At 32.9% G+C, this 23,079-nt stretch overlaps 1 protein-coding gene across 3 annotated transcripts in view; it reads left to right on the forward strand.

Annotated features, from left to right (window-relative positions):
- The first annotated feature begins 4,795 nt into the window (after positions 1-4,795).
- The window catches only part of capt (adenylyl cyclase-associated protein 1), a 37,910-nt gene continuing 19,626 nt past the window's right edge, over positions 4,796-23,079 (forward strand). The window contains exons 1-4 of one of the 3 annotated variants that reach the window (XM_090102971.1): positions 4,796-4,946; positions 17,003-17,235; positions 18,470-18,555; positions 18,793-19,175. In XM_090102971.1, coding sequence (XP_089959097.1) covers positions 17,203-17,235; positions 18,470-18,555; positions 18,793-19,175 — 502 coding nt within the window. In that variant the 5' untranslated portion in view covers positions 4,796-4,946; positions 17,003-17,202. Of the gene's footprint in view, positions 4,947-8,864; positions 9,688-11,684; positions 11,868-17,002; positions 17,236-18,469; positions 18,556-18,792; positions 19,176-23,079 lie in introns of those variants that run through there. The other 2 variants (XM_090102972.1, XM_090102970.1) reach the window with 2 other exon arrangements.

Below are 23,079 nucleotides of genomic sequence, written 5' to 3' on the forward strand. Positions count from 1 at the left end.
ATTAATCTTTTCTAGGGTGATCTACTAACTAACCGAATAAAAATATTAGGCAGACATCTTTTTGAACCATTTTTTAATAAAATTAACACTATTAACTATGTAATGATATAAGGAACCAAGGGTGTTATCTAAATTCTAATCTTTTTAGTCAACTTTTAAGTGTTTTGGCCATCGCTGTTCTTGGAATAAAGAGCTTTTAGAAACACTCATACCAATGACTTTGTTCCTTTATGGAATAAAATTTTATAATTAAAGGAAACCTAGACAGACATTTTAATGTCTGATAATGTTCAGATGTATTTGTATCATTTTTTTACATTATTGTAAACAGTACATACTAGGATATGGAATTAGAATAAGTGTATTTTTGTTTATATAATAAACATGAAAACTAATTGTCCGTATTTATGCAAAATGGAACCACTCGACAAATTTCGTTTTTCACTTTTATTGAAGAATACTCATTCAAAAGTGGTCTAAATTCTTATACAAACAAGAACCACATGATTTTTACGTTGGAAACAAGGTATACTAAAAGCAGAAAGGAACCACCAGCAACAACGAATAATACCATATTAAGCAAAACCGAACCACAGCACCACGGGACTGCTTTGTTCAAACAAATAAACGATATTACTATCATGTCATTTTATACAAAACAGATCCACACCTACTTGGTACCATTATACATTACACATATTTCTATTAATAACAATTATTTTTAATACACAAAATGGAACCAGGTTTCTGTGGTGTGGTTATGCGTAAAATAAATACATAATTTAATTGTAATTTTTTTATTGCAAAATAAAACCACAAGCATTCGGTTCTATTATGCATAAATAAATATTGTAAAACATTCTGAAACCCATCATCGCTATATGGAACCAAATGCCTTGACTTGTTACAATGCTTCTCATCTTTAAACAACGTATTTCATTACTTAAGTGCAAAACTCCAATTTTTTAAGTAAAACGTCGAACATCTGTCAATATAGGTGACATTCAGCGAAGTAGTTCGAATACGTGACGGTGTTTTTTTCCTCCGCAAAGTAAGTTCGATTGTTTTTGTTAATTACCTTTAAAATTAAATGTGAAAATGTTTAGTAATAAATAAATAAGCAAGCAATTGGTAAGAAAAGCATTGGAGACGAACACCGAAGATAATAATGAAGATACAACGGGTAAGTAGTTTTATTTAATGCATTTAAGTACTTATTGAATCTGAGATGCAGGTACGCTTTATCCACTTTTGATTCATTCCCGATTGTGGTGTGATTTTAAGAAGATAGTTCATTAAGTAAGTACAAGAGGAATCCTCTGTGGATTTACGTATTTTAACGACAATGTCGTTGTTCACGAAGGCGCGGCGAGTCGAATTAAGAGATCATTTTGTTACGATTCATCTGTCATTGTGAGATGAAACTACTAAAGTCTAAACCCTGTTTAAAAAAAACTGTCGATGATCTAGGTACCTAAGTACCTACTATTTTGGTAAAATACGTTTAGATTCAGATTCAGTACAGTACATTCAGCCACATCATTCAGCGCATATAATTATTTGTTTGATTTTAAAACTCGCGCGGCTACTGTTTTGACCGGAACAAGGCCCTAGCCTGCGAAATTCAAAATTTTAACAAGTTTATTTAATTTTTTGCTAGGGTTGCCACTGTTGCGTATGATTTTTAGGGTTCCGTACCCAAAGGGTAAAACGAGACCCTATTACTAAGACTCCGCTGTCCGTCTGTCTATCCCTCTGTCTCATGAACCGTGACAGTTAGATAGTCGAAATTTCATATGATGTATTTCTGATGCCGCTGTGACAACAAATACTAAAAAACAGAATAAAAAAAGACGTCTGGCATTCGGGGACTGCCACGGTAAAGCTATTGCATAGCATGCCTTCAAGCCACACCTCCGAGCCCGTCGGAGTGGAGAGCGTGAGGTTTTTTCGTAACGGAATTTCTCGATTCGGTCCCCGCGCTCAAGGCCCGCGATAGAAGCTATGCAATAGCTTAATAAATATTTAAGAATCTCCCATACAATAAGCCGTGATTTTTTTGGCGTTTTTATAGATAATGGTACGGAACTCTTCTTTGCGCGAGTCCGACTCGCACTTAGCCAGTTTTTTGTACATAGCGCATGTACATACAACATACTTAGTCGTCTAGTAGGGACACGGCTTTATAAGAACTAATAATATTTTGCTGTCGCCATATACCTACCTACGTATAAAAGCCACGCGGCTTTATTATTTTGATTTAAAGCTTTTTTCTTTTTATTACAGAAGATAACGAAGAACCTTATACGTCGCTGCCTCTGGAGAAGCTTTCTTCACCTTTCAGTCCATATTACATCTCATTCCACAAGATGCACAGTTTTTATAACGGTCTCATTAGTGATGATGTAATAGAATACCACATAGATGGACTAGACACGGTGGATTTCGAAATCCAATTTGATGATAACGTCGAATAAACGTCCTATATAAGTATTATTTTATATATTTTATTAATTAAAGCTTTAATTACGATATTATAAATACATAGTTTCATTTATATCATTAAATCCCTGGGATGTGGTTCCTTTTTGTATAAGAGAAAACCTATCAATTGATAAATGTTAAAAGGAACCACATGCACATTTTCTTAATTATCTAGAAAGTTTAAGAATATTCAGAGCAAATTTATATACACATAATTAAATAAGTAATTTATCAATGAATTTAAATAAAATAAATTTTAATTTTACTTCATCTAACAGAGCTGCAAATGTGTTTGTAAATCCTTTGATATCTCAGAAGTGCGTTTTTGCTGGGTGGTTCCTTTTTGCTTAAATACGGACAATTATTGTAAGGCCAAGGAGACGAAATAAAAAACGTACTTACATATATACGGTCGGATTGATCAATACCAAGTTACATTGCAATAGTAACGTTTGTTATATTCTATTATTCTTTCATACGCATTGATGTCGTAAAGCTTATGAACTCCTGTTGTTGCGTAAATTGGTACAGGAAAGTGGGTAGAAAACTGACGTCGCGGTCGCTTTAATTTTCTGAACAAGTTCATTTGTATTGTAATTGTTTTTGAGGTGATAGGTTCAGAACAATAATTTCTACCCACAGTTACAGTTTCTGGTTGGTTTAACTGACAGTTATACTTATACTTAGTTATACTTTTGTATTGTAAAGTAAGATATAAAATATTTTAAACCGTCAAAAGATTATTTAAATTCTTTATCTCGTTTCATTAGTCATAATATAGATAATAGAATATAAGAATAGTTGTATTATTTGCTTTTAGTCGTGATCTAGCTTAATAGCTCCAATTCTTAATGTTGTGATCAAGAACGAAACTATAAGTAGATATAAAAAATCGTGGCTGTAGATTTGAATTTATAATTCCAGTTATTTTTTCCAAGGATTTGTGTATATGGTTTTCTAATGAGAGGTTAAAAGGAGGTTGATAAGACCAAATTATAATGGCCTAGTTGGTTGTATATAAGGAATAATTTAAAGAAATATATTTGGGTTAAATAATGTTATACTTACTACAGAACAATCAGAAACTAGTATGTATATATGTATATTTATGACATATTTTGTAAAATGTTTAGTTTGTAATGTAAATTAAATGAAAAAATTGTTATCCGTTGAAATTTTTATGAAAAGTTGAGTGTTGGACATCCAAAGATTATATGCCTATTTTGTAAATTATGCATATTACACTATTTTATTATATTTTAAAACAAAGTATTTGTAAGTCACAAAGAGCACTGGGCTGTTGAAGAATATACTTGTGCCTTTAATGCAGCATAATCAGCACATATTTTAGGATAGTTTTGATGTTGTGATGGGTTCCGTAGCTTTGTGCTTGTAGCAGGTAGATTGATGTGGATGTGGTAATAAAAATGATTTTTTATAATATTTTGTTTTATTTTAACATACGCTATCTATCGAGTATTATACTATTATTATACCATTATTTTTGAATTCTCCCCCTATGATATAAATTTCTCCCCCGGTGATAATAAAAAATTGCATTGCATTCATTGAAATATATTTAAAATACATATTATGTTGACCAAGATTTCGGAACGTGCCATATCTAAGAAATGATTTCTGTTAGACAGTGCGCGCACGAGCAACTTTGTCTCCGCAACTATTTTGTCTCTCCCACCTATGGGCTAGTATGAAAGTGCGCGCACGTAGGGACGCAAATTGATGGGAGAGACAAAATAGTTGCGGAGTCAAAGTTGCTCGTGCGCGCTAGCTCTAACATATTAATAAATTATTATAACATTAATTTCAAAAATAATTATACACTTAAAAAAAAGAGCGTGTGTGCCGAGCACACGTGTCAGAAGTGAAACTTCTTTGGCAAGATTAAAAAATACCAAAATCGTCACCTTCTTGGTCACCTTACACCATGACGTGACGGTATTGCCATGACGCGACCTTGAAATTTTACTCAACGCGCCTAAAGAAGTTTCAGAAGTTTGTTTTTTATATTATTGTTATAATGTTTTTATAGTACGTATACGATGTTTTTTTGTTAAATGAAATAGACCACAGACAAAATTTCCTGACGGACTTTTTTATTTTTATGCTTGCAGAGGTGCAAAAGATTTGAATATATATTATGAGTTGTGCATGATTATTTAAGGTACACAACACAAAATTCATTTAGAAACAAATGTATCGGATGAAAATGCAAAATCGAAACATCGGTTCCAAAAGTGTAGTATCCAGATCATTTAAAATTAATTAAAAGTTTAGCGTTTGATGGGCTGACGGCTTGACGCTATACAATGACAGCTGACAGTTATGAGCTAACCTACTAAACTTTAAACAAGACTGATTTTTATACATTTTTTGGATTTATGAACAGTAGTATCAAAGTCTATGTAGATTAGTTTTGTGAATACAGTGATAAAATTTCACCGGTAAGTGATAAGAATCATTATGTCATGTCTATCTTGTCCGTATATTTTTATTGTTAGCTATTACGCCCGTATCTATTTTTTTCATGGAAACCGGGTTTTTATGTTAATCAATGGAGAAAATTATAGCTTAATTCAGTCTATACATATGTACTTTGTCCTGGTATTGTTCATAATCCATCCTAATTCAATTAAAATGTAGGCTAAATTAATCACTGCGGGAGATTATAATATTAGAGGGTGTTGATGTCGGCACGAATAAATATAATAATTATAATACGATAATTTAGTATACGATACATACGAAGTGGATGTGTTAAAATTTAATAAAAGGCTAACATTATTATTGAAAATGCAGTATTTGCATTGAAATTTATAATGCACCAGGGATGAACTTAATTCAGTTTCACTTGTAAATTTAATAAGCCGGGACTGTTGTTCTGAATGGAGTTGCTGTATTTAAATCTAAAAATATTTTGAAGAGGCATTTTTATTAAAGGGGCCGTTCATAAAATACGTCACACTAAAATTTACTTTTTTGACCCCCTCCCCCCCAGTTGTCACGCTGTGTCACACTTTCTGTGACCCCCCTGGAAATATTTCGTCACAAAAACTAAGACCCCCCTAAACATGATAAATAATGATTGATAATACACAAATTTTGATATTAGAAAATATTTTTTTTTATTTATATAATAAAATTTAAATATTAGCGCACATGTTGAAAAAAATAAATATATCAAATTACAATTTATTGTAATAATATACATTTAAATATCTGTATATTTACTAATACAAAATTGAAAAAAAAAAGTCGAGAGAACGAATAGTTACTATATAGAAATTTTTAATGGACGGCGAATGCCATAGATAGTAGCCCCTGTCCCCCCTTGTCACATCTTGTCACACTCGCGAAAACCCCTCCCCCCCTTGTATGCGAACGTATTTTATGAACGGCCCCAAAAGTTTAAATATAAAATTTTGAATGAATAGTGAAAAATTCATGAGCAGTATAACTTAATAAACAGTACTTTTTTATAGTTTTTGGACTGATTTATCTTTGATTGCATGTTTAATTAGTGGTTTTGTGTTTATTTAGCTTTACCTGTGATGCATATAGATACAGGGATCAGGTGCTTATCTAACAGTGAAATAATTTTTGTACCATTTGCTGTAATGATTTCAAAACGTCAAGTTAAATATAATGAATACATCACATTTTAAATTTGTTAAAAAGTCTTTAATTTCAAAGTAGCCAGACCAAATAACATTGTGTATTAGAAGCAGACATAAGTTATCCATTCTTCTAGACACATTTACTTCACATCAGGTAGGGTCAAACAATTAATATTAAAGTAGTAATTTACAAATTTTACAATACCATGTCTTTTTTGACGACACGGTTGGCGCAGTGGTAAAGTAACTGCTTACTGAGCCGACGGTCCCGGGTTTGATCCCCTGTCAGGGCAAATATTTTTGTGATGAACTCAATTATTTGTTCTTGGGTCTGGGTGTTATTATCTATATATGTATTTATTAAATATTATATTTATCGTCACCTAGTACCCACAACACAAGCCTTAATTGAGCTTACTGTGGGACTAGGTCGATTTGTGTAATAATGTCCTATAATATTTAATTATTTATTTTATTTTATAATATTACACTTATAAAAAGAGCCATAAAAATAATAAATGACAATTATCATAACTAAAGACAGCATAAATTTTAAACAAGTAACAGCTTAACTTGCAAACAATGGCTTCTATTGCTACCCAATCTATCTTTAAACCAAAACATTTGAAACAAAATCAGATCATACATATCAAAAACACAATATAACCATAAAATCTTTGTCTGATATTGTAGAAAGATGACTAATAAATTATCTTGTTAGTCATATAATCTACAAGAAACTACAAATACATAATATTAAATGTTGATGACTCTTTTTTAAAGTTAACCCAACATAAAGCTGTGATTTTTAAACATTAATTTGACCTGCGGTATTCCGGCAATCGTTTTGCAGAGTAATATTGGAGTATTGAATTTGTCGGATGCTCCCCTTATAGTCTGACTGTTTATTACTTACATAATTATTCATACTATACTTTTTAAATCTATCTAATTAAATAACTTAATTATAATATAATTCAGTTGTTAATGAAAAAATTAAGTTCACAAATCATACATTCAATCATTTTTTTATACCTACATTAAATTAATTTCTTTGTTGATGTTGCAATTTTAAATGGGTTCTCTTGTATACAGAGACTGTTAAATAAAGTTATAAGTGAGAAAAGTAATTTCAGTTATAGTAGTACTAAGTGAGCGACATACAGCGAGTGATGAGCCAAAAACTAAGCAACTTACAAACATTAGTTAGAGTTTAATAAAACACAAAACGAGAAGTTTCATAATGTTTGAGCCATCTAATATTTTTTTGAGTGTGAACTTTATGTCCTGCATTTTTTTCATTATTTGGCAAATGATTTATTTATACTGAGACATTTTAACCTTTACTAGCGGTCCGCCCCGGCTTCGCCCGTGGTACATATTTACGTTTTCTCTACATAAGAACCATCCTCGTTCTTCAAGGAATATAATAAAAAAAGAATTAACGAAATCGGTTCAGCCGTTCACACGTGATGGCGTGACAACGCGAAACGGGTTTCATTTTTATATATACAGATGAAGTATTTCGAATAGAAGAAGTTTTTAGATATATGTATATACTGTTTTGAAAAATACTAATTATAATGGGCAGAGTACTCTGAATTCACATTTTTATTATTATTTTCTTATAAAATTAACACTAAAATTATTCTAGCAAACAGATTTTATTATTTAAAGGTGGTAAATGTTAAAAATATGTAATGCCGATTCGAAAGTGCTTCTAAAAAAAGTCTAATTGAATAAATAAATGTTTGAGTTTGAGTTTAAGAATAGGTAATAATTAAAAGAAACAATATATTCACAAAAAAAAACAAAATAATCATCCTACGAATACTTCGAAACATAAAACAATCTGTAATTAAAAAAAAAAACAATAATCAGTATAAAAGCAGCCAACAAGACCTCTCTTAAAGTGAAATTTTTATCTCAATCGAGGAAATTTTTATTTCTAGACGCTCACCTAATTTACACGCACTGTTTGAATTTTTTAACTTTATAACGTGAAATGGGTTAATTACAACCCACTTTAAGTACGGTCGTTCGTACAATTTATTATAAACCAATATTCGTCGTTAGTTTAGTTAATTTTTCGCGTACTCATACGCTACATAACGCTCAAGTTATTAAAAGAGTCAGTCGCTTAGTTTTTTTATTCCCTCATCATATTATTTCCCTTTTTAAATCTTCAATATGAAATGAATATAATGGTCCTGTGAATCTCTTAGTCGACAAAATCATAATAATATACAAAACATTTTCGACTTTCTTTATTCTGGCTAGTTTTACTTTAACATCCGTAAAACTATTTAAAATCATGTGTACTTAATATTGTATTTTTCATTGATGATTAAGTTTGTTTCCGATCTTCAATCAACTTATAAATTCTATTACGTGCCCTAAATATTACTTTGTGACTTAAATATTAATGCACCGTGTGTACACAAAGATTTGTGGGCCGTTGAGAGCTTTGAGCGCGGGGAGCGGATGGTTAAGGATGCGCCGGGCGGGCGGCGCATCCGCCCTGCGTCAGTGCCGCCAGTCGCCCGCCGCCGTGCGCCCGGCCGGCCGCCGACAACCCTCAGCAGCTCAATATGCTTCACAAGTAAATGACGGCAATGAATTAAAATAACACAAATATTTGATAGTTGTTGACAGAAACTATTTATTAAGGTTCTCATTATTGATGTTGGATTGTTACAAAGTTTATCGTATGTTAAACACGAAGGCACGTATGCTGTTTAGTTTCCTCACCTAATAATTATGTTCAAAAGTTGCTGTGCGCGACCAAACAAAAAGAGTAACAAAAACAAAACAAAATCTAATAGTATGGATTCCTTGAACAACTTGAAAGCTGACGAATGTGTAGAAAAATCCGAAAAAGATTTGTGTACCCAAGAAAAATCTGAGAAAGTTAATCAACCCGATAATTTAACTAAAATCGATTCAAATACATCGAAACTTGATACTGTGATGAAAAATACTGACTTGGAACCTGACACGATGTCTGATGAGGCTGCGTGTGTAAAAGACAACGAAAACAACGAAGAGTGTGACCAACCAAAACCGGAAGAGGTAGAAGATGGTGAGGGCGAAGAAGTTGATGAAGATAGCGTAGATGACGTTTTTCGCAAGCCAGATATAGTCAAAAAGCGATTCTCCGTTGATTATAAGAAAACCAGATTAGATTTTAAGCGGTATTCTGTAGATTGCAGTCGAAACGCTGCTACTTTACAGGAATTAGCTAACCTTGAACAGGAATTGGCTCGGACTAACTTCGATATTCGGCCTACCAGACGTAAATCAACGGGAATATTAAAATCTACGACAAGTAGTACAGAAATTCCTGTAACTACAAAAGATTCTTGCTCGGATGATGACGATGTTTTCGAAAAAGACGCATCTGTTATTGACATGGAAGGTCCTAGAGTACCACCCGCTACTCCTGTCGGTCGTGATGAGCTTGCTCTACGTAGACACAGATTCTTCTCAGATCTTGTTTGTGCCGCTAGAGCTGCGGTAGAGCATCGTGTAAGATTTGATCCTCTAGGACCAGTTGTAGCAGAATCAGGTAAGTTATCGCACTTTATGGGTGATATTGGCGACTCGATTTATTTCTTTGGATCATTAATCACATATTTTAATACCACACCACGTCAGATTCAGCTTCGTCCATGTCGATCCCAATCGCTCTTTATGAACAATTAAAGCAATGAACAAAAACGCATAGGTTCATTGAACTTACAAATTATTTCGTGAAGTTTTCTAGTAAAATAAATTCACGTAAATGCATAACTAGTTGCGTACAATAGCAAAAATCAATGCACTTGGCCTCAACCCAAGTGGCCGCTCGCTTTATAACTTGTTAATTTCACTACAACTGAAATAAATACATTAATGTTTAAATTTAAAACCTAATTTTATTGAGGTCATATGATAAAAAGTTTCGTTCAATACAATTACATAACCGCATACTAAATTGTATAAAATATTACCATGAATACGAACTTGTACTTTTACGGTATATATGAAAAGTATATTACTGTTGCGATAAATTGTAACATTATTAGTTTAAAAGGTATTTTATGGAGCCTTGCCGCCTGTCCCTTGGGATTTTACGAAACCCGAAATAGTATTTTCTTTTTCAGTTATTATTAGAATGTATAAAATAAATGACGTCGCTTTTGAACAAGTACATATAAAATGTATACATATGTAATGTAGTATTTTCTGATGTTTGATTTTACGCGAGTATTATACATTTAGAAATTAAAGACTTTTTAACGGATTTTAAACGCGATTTATTCATTCTATTATTTTCCCGACGTTTCGAACACTTTACAGCGAGCGTGGTCACGGGGAGACTGAACGAATAAATCGCGTTTAAAATCCGTTAAAAAGTCTTTAATTTCTATATGTAATGTAGTTGGAATCTAGAAAACTTTAACTTGTAACGTTATTACACTCAAACTTTTTCCTTGCGACAAAACTTTAGAACTTTTATTTCTTTATAAGAGTGTTTTATGTTTTACATTTTGTTTTTATTTTAATATATTGAACTAATTATTAAAACAAAATCATCGTCATTAATCATATTGACTACCGAGTATAACGGTTTGTGACTGTGACCGACGGCTTCAGAATGATTTTACCATGTAGGACATTTTAATGTATATAAAAATAAAATACTTACTTAACTTAAATTTAAAAATAAATCCCATTGAGAGGATGCTCAGTGAGATTTTTTTTTGACTAGAGAAACAGTGGGAACATTGTCATGAAATAGCACAAAAATGTCGCTTAGTGAATTAAGATTTAACGGTATTAAAAAACGCGTGTGGTGACCCAAAAATGTACCCATTTACTGGACAAAGTATATGCATAATATTTTAAGTATGTTTATCTTTTTCGCTACGAACTTTATCTTAAGCGTTAAGTCGGTCTCCGAAGGTTTTTGGCTCGATAAAATGTTAAACAAATTACATATCATGAGTTATACCTGAAGCGTATAAAATGACATGTTCTTATAACACTAACACAATAACTTCTGAACACTCGTTCACAGTTTTGTACTCACAAAAGCTCTCAAAGGTAACTCAAAATTATCATTGTATTTCTAACTTACTCTGGTTAATGGACATTAATTGCTTCTTCTGTTTCTGAGAGATCTTTTCTTGTGAACTTGTAAAATTACATTTCATCGTTTAGTAAATGGGGAATTCGATTACTGTTACCTTTTTTGATCAAAATTTTTTCTTTAATTTGTATCTAAAATTTAAACTAATCTCATTAGTCTTCTTAATTATTCTAAATATACTGAGTTGACCATTTGAAAAGCAATTTATAAATGTACCAAGCCGCTGATACGCGCACATGTGCTACAAATTGAAGGCATATTATGATACAATGCTTCATTATGTTGTAAGTGCCCAAATGTTTAGTCTCCTAGCAGTTTTTCATGCAGAAATATAAAGTTCTGCGTCATAGCGGGTGACGGCACGGCTCGCTCGTGAGTCACCGACTTATGTGTACAGACTACGGACTACGGAGTCTCGATCGCGGTAGAGACTGAACAGTGAACAGCCGGTTGGTTTGAGTCACAGTAACATCCGTCCTCGCCGCTAGTGGCAAGTGGTGATCGGCGCAAGCGCTCGGCTTTACGCTTATGTGCTCATTTTATCAGTGCATGAAAGAACGGTTTTTTGATTTAGTGAATTCTTTGGATTATTTGCAAAACTTTTGTTATTAACGGTGAGTTTATCTATGTTCTCTATAAAATTTATATCTATTATAGTCATTATATCCTTTAAAATTAATTGCATAACAGTTCTTCAGTGTTGACGTTTAGTGATAAGAAGCATACATTGTAATATTTATGTAAATGTGACTAAGCGTTCAATTTTAAATTTTATGGATTATATTTATTATTATACCATCGTGTTATTTTCGTCGTTTCCTATTCACATACCTATGTCACGGATTAAAACACCTCTATTGAAAAAAGTGCATGTGTTAAAGCAGTGTTATATGTCTGCTGTTTTGATGTCATTCAACTTTATTCAAGTAGTGATATCTCTTTAATTATGTTCGCGAGTTACATTCGTATAAAACTTTACCGACCATAAAAGGTATAACTGTGTAAACACGTTATCCTGTTACTAAAATACAACAACATTAATTATGTGTTTTTCTTTATATTTTATAATTAAAAATAAAGTCCGTTTTATTCAATTTATTTCACATGTAAATCTTTCGTACGATTTGAGCATCAAAACAGACGCTACAGCTGTTATCGGAAGCAATCACCCGGTACTCAATAATTATTTCGCGACGAAACAACAATAGACTGCCAATATAAACTAATTCTCATAGTGTACAGGATGTTACGGATGATACGGTATATTAAACACGCATTGTTTATAACTTCACTGGTCTGTGAAACTCCCGATAGTATTCAGCTATCCCAAATCAGCCAAATGATTCTGTTTTGTATTCTACAAACATACATGAATAGATTCTATGTTAATAATGTTTTATTCAGTTTAAGAAAACTATTTTCTGCTCCAAATTCATGTTAGGTCTGACCTGGCTGGCAATTCTCCCATCTAATACATTATATAAATTTAGAACAGAGAATATTACTGTAAAGCCAACAGTTCCTAACACTTCTCGTAATAACTTCGAGAGAGCTTTCATTGACGAATGCAACATATATTTCTAGGTCATGTTTACTTCAAACTTTTAGTATGATTAAATGTCAAGTACACTATTAGAAGTTTCATAATTATGCAGGTGCGGTGAAAATCATTTTTAATAAAGGCATAGAGGTTCATAAAAATGTAAGTACTTTTAAAAAGCGAAAGGATCATTTAGTATAAGTAGGGCAAATGTTAAGTGCTCTTGTATAACCTGCCTCGATGTTTTTAATCCCCAACAGCTTAACTGCCGATATTTTATATTAAACACAAAATATTTTATACTGCTCAATTATTTTTTTTTTTCTTTTAGGTCTTTATTTAAATTATATTCTTAACTAGCTGTTGCCCGCAGCTTCGCTTGCGTGAAAAAGATAAATTTTCATGGTATAAGTTTTCATCCCCTATTTTACCCCTTTAGGGGATGAATTTTCCAAAATCCTTTCTTAGGGGACGCCTGCGTTATGAAATCTACCTGCATGCCACATTTCAGCCCGATACGTCCAGTGGTTTGGGCTGTGCGTTGATAGATCACTATATCAGTCACCTTTGAGTTTTATATATATAGATAAAAACGTAGTACTATAATTTAACGCTTAAAGTATGTATTTCATTCTCAGTCTCATGTTTCTTATTCTCGAATACTCTCACTATTACATCTCTGGCTCTACTGAGGCTCTATGTCTTTTAATAAACTGTAAAACTGGTACAAAAGTATTTACTTGTAACTTAAAACACATAATAAATTTATAACACAAGTTGTGGTATAATTTGACAGTCTGTCTCTAGTCGGGTCTACATGGCCTTTTAATGCCCTAATTGGTCGAGAGAGCAGCTCGAGCGTGACACACATAATGGTATCGGTACTATCGGAGCAGCATTGTTAGATTCCTATTATGGAAGATTCGAGAACATGATGTGAAACTTCAAGCAACAGATGGCCAATAAGTACCTGCTATTTATTTTATTTATTGCACGTAGATTTAAGTGAAGCATTTCCATGGCTAATTTGAAAAGTATTTTTGGTGAATCATTAATTACACTGCGTAGGTAGCTGTGATAATTGTCTAAACATAGAAAGTAAAAAATACAGAAGTAATTATTATTAATTAGTAGAATTTGAGTGGTTCCTCTTTTATTTACCTATTCATACAATTTTATCTGTTTTGTATACCAAATTAGCTAATGAGATTTCAATTAAGATAAGTTCGCTCGTAAATAATGATCAAATTACAATAAATGAGTCATAATCATTATAGAATAACATTATCTGTATTATATATCTTCACGCAACCGCATTTCAAACTTGGTTTAAAGTTGCGAGGAAGGATCTTACCACTATCAAATTCGTTGTCTTAACTTCAAATTTGCGGTTGAATTGTGGTTTATATTTCAAACAGATTCTTAGTATAGTTATAGGTTATAATGATGTCAATGTAACTGTTTTAAAATCTGATTTAATATGACGGTCTCTATTCAGCTCTTAATACTAATACTCTTAGGAAGGTAACTATCCTCACTAAGAGCGTCTTCATCTCGCGGGTTTATTTACTCACTCATGTGGGGAGGGTATCATTTATCTTCAATAGAGCTAGGGCTCTACAACACACCGATATAATTGTTTATTCAGTAATGCTATATGCGCGTGCCGATAGTCGGGAGTTCGAGACCAAGCGAGCGTGCAGGAAATAAATTGATTTGATAATTTTCAATTTATCTGCTAATGTGAAAAACATTATCTCGAAACAGCGAAGGAAAACATTGAGAAGAAACCGGTATGTCGAAAATTCTAAAACTATAGGAAGCAGGTGTCCAGTGGGAACGTAACTGGGCTGATGATGATGACATGCCGTACATAATTAAAATCATAAATATTTGAACACGAACCATCACACTACTCGAAATACAGTTCTGCAATTAGATTACTTATCTATTATTTCAGTATCACTCGATACACATGGTTGATCGTGAATCGATGCTTGTAAGATTTTCCATCTCATACGCGTATATGTATATTGATGTTTTGATAAAGTGTACATCGATAAAATGATACTGGAATGCTGGATAAAGACGAGCAAAGTTACGTAACTCCGTTAGTCATTTAGAGTTGGCCTTGGCCATGCAGCGTTACTAAAATAAATGTGAGTACAATGTGTAATTTTTACCATGTGCCTTGAAGGAAAATTAGATTTTCATTAAGAGTGTATAAATGGTAATAAAAAAAATATTTCAACTTTCGAGAACATGGAATTTAATTTTGCATGAGTAATTTAGTATTATATTTGTTGACTAGGTGTTTTACGTGTTGGAGATTTTTATTTGCTGTTATTATAGTTATACATAAATAGAATCATTAAAATAGAATTTAGATTCTAGAGCAAAACCGTTTCTGAAGCTTATAAAAAAAATATTCATTTTAAAAAGTCTTATTGATTTTCCATACAACATGACACAATTAGTTAATTTTAGTTGTTATTCTGAGCTATATTTCCTATTATTTGTTGTTGTGTTCATACATTTAATTATACAATTAATACAGTTTCCGCTTATCAACACTTAAGCTGCGTTTATCATTTGTCAGCTCGCCAATGTGTCATTGACTTGTAATTTTATTACATTATTTATAGAACCCTTGTTGAAAAATAAAATCTTTTTTGTTTCAAATATTATTTACCTATTCTTACGCTATAAATTATACAGGCTACATAGTCATTTACCATAAAAAATAAAAGTTTTCTTGTACCCCAATAGTCAGTAAATTCTGGAACGTTCATTCATCCATGACCTCAAGAATAGACAATCGATGTCTTGACAAAATGCCAAGTTATCTAAATATATGGCTGTGTTTTGAAAATATTTTGGCAAAGCGAGGAAAAGTTGTGGTTATGGTACTCCTTCAAAATACGCGTTTATTATCCTTTATAAATCTCATAGCAAGTATGTGCGTCAAAAGCGACGAGGAGTACGAAAAATAGCAAATAATAAATGAACAATCAAATAAAAAACGTTCATCTCTCGACATAATAATAGGCTAAAACATGAACCTTCATGAAACAACATCAAATGTGCGTAACAAGAAAACCCATTATAACTTTACTTATTTACAATATTTTCCATTTATAACTTCTTTGCATTTCACAAAAATAAATGTCTCATACATTGAAGATACGTCATGTTATGGTATCATATTTTTGCTGATTGCATTATCATCACTTTTGTATTTCTACAGAACTCATTATCGCGCGATATCTTCAGACTTAGTCGTTTGATAGTACTCAACCGGAAGGTTGGTTTTTTATTTAATAAGTGATTGTGAAATACAATATAATAGTTCTTTACAAGTGATTTTTTATTTTTTATTTAAAAAGTATACTTTATGATGGAGCAAGAAAATGCTAGTAAAAATATGAGAAATTTAATAAAAATGTTTGAGGCTCGAAGGAAAATGGCTGAGACCGCGGAGGGTGCGGTTAATGACGTTCTGCTAGAGAATACTCCAGAGAATGAAGGTGATAAATGTTCACATGGTATGGCTCTTCAAGTACAAACAATGCTATACATTGTTTTATTTATGAAATAATAAAATCCTTTATTGTCCCGCACTAAAGTTTAGATGTTTTTATGAAAAGAAATATTACGGTCAGGTTCTTTGACATTAAAATGTGTTACCTGCTTAATATTCTTTGGAAGTCGCCGCAGGGTGTAATTTGCCTTCAGATTTTAGTCTCTTGATTAAATTTACCAAGTTTTACATGAAAAATTCATAAATCTAAATAATTAGGGATCTTTTATTATATATTATTTATTTTATTATACCATACAACATACATAATATAGTTAATTGACTATTTACATAATTAAAGATTTCTAGTTTCCACCAAATACGTAACACTGATAATGACTAACATGTAGGTTTTATTAATTTTATTACCGAGAACAGATTGATAAAATGCAGTGCCATATAAAATACACAAACAATATCATCGATTAGTTAGTACGTTCTATGAAATCGGCATACGTTAACATTGCTGAATTGGATATTCTATACATAAATCAACACAATATAGAAACGTAAATATTACAAATTGATAAAATGTAAACATAAAACAATGTAGATACGTTAAATATGGCGAAGGGAAATCTCCTATAGGTATTGTAATATTTAGCTAATTTATAAAACCTTGTCCGCAGGCAGTGAAGCAGAATCAGCAGCAGCGGCGAACAAGCCAGCAGCTGATCTAGAAGCGCTACTAGACCGTTTGGAGCGTGTGACGTGCCGGCTGGAACGCCTGCCGTGCCTGCGCGGACGCACCCCCACCCCGCCCAACTCGCCCGTTCCGTCGCCCGTGTGCTTTGTAACCCCGCCGCAGGAGTTCGTGCCGACTGACAATATGAGTGTCAACGGGTACCAGGATCTTATGCAGGTTCGTATTTTTATGCAGCTTTATTGTAGGTAGCTTTGAAGAAAGAAGGTTTAAGAGTGGTCGGTTTGATTGCGGAGCGGATAGAACTACGAAATTTGATCATAGTCAACATTGCGTTGTATTTAAATATTGGGTATCGACCATAGCATTTGATATCTATTCATTGTTATTCAAAATGTATGCCAATTGTCTAACAATATAAGACGTTCTATGTTGGTAGGTACGGTACGCAAACAATATATTGTTCTGTCTTAACCTGTATGTGCCTATATATATTTACCTATTTCCAAATGCATAATCTTAAATAATATAAGTGTTTATATGAATGCCGCGTTGATTCCGCGTATATAATTAGAAGACGAATTGACATACGTAAGAGCTATTTCAAGAGTATTTATGGTGTCATATAAATAGTCGCTTTAGAGCTCATAATACGAAATTACTCAACAATAAAGTTCGCGTCCATCGGCTTGATACGTGGCAATACTGTCACAGCGTGACGCCCCTCGTTTGCAGGGTGTAGCTCGCCAATCAATTACCCCGTTACCCTTGTCTAAACAATGTGACTCTATTGCGTGTCATTGATGTTGATAAGCCGCGGTTTGGCGGCAATTTGGGGTATTACGATTGTTACGTTGTAGTTGATTGAGAAACCGAAGCAAAATAGATACCACGATGATAATAAGCTTTTTGATTTATCAATTTCCAAAAGACTAGATTGTTTTGGATGTTCATCAATTATTTATTTGTTTGTTTACCCTAACAAGCTACATTGCACTTGACTTCAATACATTGTGCTTCTCAAAATTAAATAGGTTACAAAATAGACATCTTTTTTATTTTTCATTTGTTACATTCCATCGAATTCATGTTATACTTAATTGAAACATCAGCCGAATAGAACTCGCAGTTATTAAGTCCCCTTTCATTATAACTTGATTAACGAAGTTGGTACTAACGAGGCTGTTTCAAATAGCTCTGTCGGCGTTCTCACAATATGCCACGGATGTAATAAATGAACCATTTTTAACCCAATTAAGGGAAGATAAGATGAATTTCGATTTTCAGATACACCCTTTAATTAAGTATAATCGTAGCTTGCGTTCCTTATGTTTAGAAAGTATTGACAAACTCCATACTGTTTAGACACGTACTTGATTTACATTCATTATAGATAATGTTATAATTTTGTTTTCATCCATAAAGAATATTAAAAGTAAAATGTTCTGTACAGGGTCCCCTGCGAACATACTTGGAGCTGTCAAAACAAATCGGCGGCGATGTCGCTACACAGGCGAACCTCGTCAACGAAGCCTTTCAGTAAGTTTCCTTTGACGAATAAATAAACAGCTAATTAACACAATTTTAACTTATGCAATTTCTTAGTTTATATTCAAGTTTCTGAAGTCCCTGCAACATTGCAGTTCTGCTAATTACCACTTTGCAAAATTTTCCATCTTGAGTATACGTACTCAAGTTTATTTCCCAACCTCTACAAAATAAATATAGTAATTTAAGAAAAACATTTGATTAATCCTGGATTTTCTTGTTTAATAGGGCTCAATACGGCTACATACAACTAGCCGCGGCCAGGAGCAAGCCGTCCCAACCCGAAGAGATGCAACTGTTAGCGCCCACAAGTGAAAAGATATCCGCTATTCAGCAGTTCCGTGAAAAGAACAGGGCGTCTCCGTACTTCAACCACTTGTCTGCGATATCTGAGAGCATTCCCGCTTTGGGCTGGGTTGCTGTATCACCCACACCAGCTCCGTATGTCAAGGAAATGAATGACGCCGGCCAGTTTTATACGAACAGAGTGCTGAAAGACTGGAAGGAAAAGGACAAGACTCATATAGAGTGGTGCCGCACTTGGGTGCAGCTTTTATCCGATCTGCAGGCGTACGTCAAACAGTATCACACTACTGGTCTGGTTTGGTCTGGTAAGTAGACAAATGTTTGAGAATTTGTATAAGCTAGAAATGGGTTTAAAGTATTGCTAATTAGGATTAGATAAAGCTAGGGTACAATTTTTCCTGGATAAAATGGAGGCTCATAGTAGAGGTAATTTTAAAGAAAATTTTCTTTCTGTAACAAAAGTGGCGTTACAAATTAAATCTAATTTTATTATTCTCAAAAAATTGTAATATCATCTTGCGAATAAGTTTTCAAGAAATTGCAATTAGCAAGAGAATGACAAAGAAAAAATTAATTAAGAACGCACCAACCGTTAACTTGTTTCAAGAGCGGTATATTACTTTGAAACGGTACAAAGTAAATTTTGTTTAACGTATCGTTACTTGATATTGTTATTTATGGCGCTCGCGTTAAAGAGCTACGTGATGCGGTTTCAACAAACATCATTATAATGAGAATTCATATAAATTGCAAAAAGATTAATTCACGACCTAACGAACCACAAATGATAAAATTTACTCGTCTTTTAAATTAGAGAGATATTCAAGTTGTTTAATAATTTCTGTTTGTACTATAGGCATAAGCTTTATGACTGATATTATGAACAAATATTCCTCTTATTTCACTAAAACCTAATAAGATAGTTTACTGTATAATATAGGCCAGTGGAAATTAACATTAAATTCGCAAAGCACGATGTAGATTTGAATTTTTGGTATGTTGTTTGGATCAGTTAGGGTGATGTAAATCCCAATTTGCAACTTCGAAAAAGTTGTGCTCGCTGCGCACCACGTGATAAACTGCGAAAATTTTGGACTTTTTTCACTTTTTGCTCTAAAAGTCATAAACTATGCGTTTCCGACAAGTATGATTCAGTACATAAATTAAGGTTATTAAATTTGCAACAATTTAAGCCTAACCGCAGCTCTCTAAACCTTATAACGACTAAACTGTGGCCATTCGAAGATGGTTCATTTTTCCCGAAATATTGAAATTTTTAGTTTTGCTCCCGTTTAAAGCAAAATATAAGCAAAAACCGCTCGTTCTATGAGAAGTTCGTATAATAAAGTTGTAGTGCATTTAATTTTCTTTCATAAGAGCATAGAACCAAGTCTGTGAGACAAATATTTCACACACAATATCTGAAAAACAAAAAGAAGGTAGAAATAGATTTTTAAAGAATTGAAACTGAGGGCATATAAAATCATAAAAAGGATAATACTTTTTCATTTGCAGGATAGGTAATAAACAAAATTAAATTTTCTACAACTTTATTTTATGACCTTCTCATAGAACGAGCGGTTTTGCCAATATTTTGGTTCAAACGGGAGCAAAACTAAAAATTTGAAAATTTCGGGAAAAACTGACTATCTTTGAAAGGCCACAGCTTAGTTGTTATAAGGTTTAGAGAGCTGCGGTTAGGCTTAAATTGTTGCAAATTTAATTATCTTTGTAATTTTGTTAATTACCTATACTGCAAATGAAAAAGTATTATCCTTTTTATGATTTTATATGCCCTCAGTTTCAATTCTTTAAAAATCTATTTCTACCTTCTTTTTGTTTTTCAGATATTGTGTCCAAAATTTTCGCAGTTTATCACGTGGTGCGCAGCGAGCACAACTTTTTCGAAGTTGCAAATTGGGATTTACATCACCCTAACTGATCCAAACAACATACCAAAAATTCAAATCTACATCGTGCTTTGCGAATTTAGGGTTTTTTAGTGTCGATTTCTACTGGCCTAAATAATAACAGCTACAGACATAAGATGTGGGTTTGACATAAGCAATGAGCATCCGTACCATTTCAAATAGATTATCCAATATTCACATGTCTCATGATATTTACCAAGTAAATAAATAATAGAAATGGCTTTAGTCGGATCCAAGCTGTCCTCAATTTGTCAGACTATTCAAGGTATTGATCTTTTCATGAATATCGAGGAAAGTGGCTGTAAATCGTATATAAACGAACTTTTCTTATAAATGGTGATAAAATAACCATAAAACTGTGTAATAAAGTGCTTGTAAAAATAAATATAAAGACAAGGATCATGATTGATGGATTTGTTTACTAGTTACGTTTAAGATTTTCCCTGGGCTTCTTTCTTTATGATTGACGCAGAGAAAAGGGAATGCTTTTCATAACTGATTGATTACATGGCCCTTAATTAATTAGGTTATTAACCTACATAAGGACAGGAAAAAATTCTAATTATTTTTCCTGTCCATCGCTCTAGACATGGGTTCGATTTCATTTCATTGGCTTCGATCTCCAGAGTGAGAAACTTATTTGGTTAAAATTGTATTTCACCTGTTTCGATATTTACGAGGGAAATAATTTCCCTTAAAACAATTCAAGTATGAAGCGTAAAAAGTTATTTCGAACGAATATAATGAATGAATCGTGAATCTGTTCCAAATTCTCAATTTCCATTACTATTGTCTATTTCGCACAACAAAAGTTTCGCTGAGTTTGAAGCTTCATTGTTCTAATTATTTGGAATCGTGCTAAGGTGGCTATTAGGTGCTTTGGGGTAGTAGCGTATGGTGGGGTAATACTAATAATAAAGAAATTATATGTAGTTTTGAAAAATATATAATTAACCGTGCACACGACCCGTTTCTTATAATAAGTAAGACGGTCTTCTGAACTAAATACACATTTCGTTATTAAAACAATTACCCCACATTCGCACTTACCCCTACGCACTATCTATCATAAATAAGATTCATGCACCAATAGTCCATTGAATGAGTCCCTCCAAGGGGGGTCTAGAGTGCGTGAGTTAGTAACGTAAGATGTTTCTTCGGAAACATGTCAAGAGTCCTTAGGTAATACACATACTAAAACCCCGGGCCACTAGGAGGAGCCCCGGAGTGGGGGGAGGGGGGAAATGGGTCCATTTTTTCATTTTTCGCTTAAATCTCAAAAACGGTACATGTTAGAGAAAAACTTTCAAGGAAAAGTTGAAAGGCCATAAAATTATCTACAAGTTGTCCCTGAATCATTTTTTCCTATATCCTACCGTTTCTGAGTTATACGCAGTGAAACATGCTTTTGGCTCAAACAATTTCCACATCAATCGATCAAAAAATATTTCTTTCTTCCAAAAAACTCAAATGTGCAACTTGTGACCAGTACTGATAGATTGCTCTTAATTAGTTCTATAATTGGTGAAATAAACACATTCCTCCATGGAAGCCTTTAGGAGGAATCGATTGTCAAAATATTATATTAGGGCAGTTTGAGTTACTGAACTTGATCTTTTTATTTTTTTCTTCCAAAAAACTCAAAAGTGCAACTTGTGACCGGTACAGATAGATTGCTCATAATTAAGTCTATCATTGCTAAAAATACCAGATTCCACCACGGAGGCGTTTACGGGGAATTGAATTTTATCAGGGTAGTTACGATACATGAACTTTTTATTTTTTTTCTTCCAAAAAGCTCAAAAGTGCAACTTGTGACCGGTACAAATAGATTGCTCATAATTAGGTCTATCATTGATAAAAATACCAGATTCCACCATGGAGGCGTTTACGGGGAATTGAATTTTATTAGGGTAGTTAGTTAAAAAGTTCATGTATCGTAACTACCCTAATAAAATTCAATACCTCCTAAACGCCTCCATGGTGGAATCTGGTTTTTTTATCAATGATAGACCTAATTATGAGCAATCTATCGGTACCGGTCACAAGTTGCACTTTTGAGTTTTTTTGGAAGAAAAAAATAAAAAGTTCAAGTATCGTATCTACCCTAATAAAATTCAATTCCCCGTAAACGCCTCCGTGGTGGAATCTAGTATTTTTATCAATGATAGACCTTATTATGAGCAATCTATCTGTACCGGTCACAAGTTGCACTTTTGAGTTTTTTGGAAGAAAAAAAAATAAAAAGATCAAGTTCAGTAACTCAAACTACCCTAAT

The sequence above is a fragment of the Colias eurytheme genome, chromosome 6 (assembly GCF_061535395.1).
Source record: "Colias eurytheme isolate Ceu_HAF_F1 chromosome 6, ilColEury1 Martin Lab GWU primary, whole genome shotgun sequence".
NCBI classification, from domain to species: Eukaryota; Metazoa; Arthropoda; class Insecta; order Lepidoptera; family Pieridae; genus Colias; species Colias eurytheme.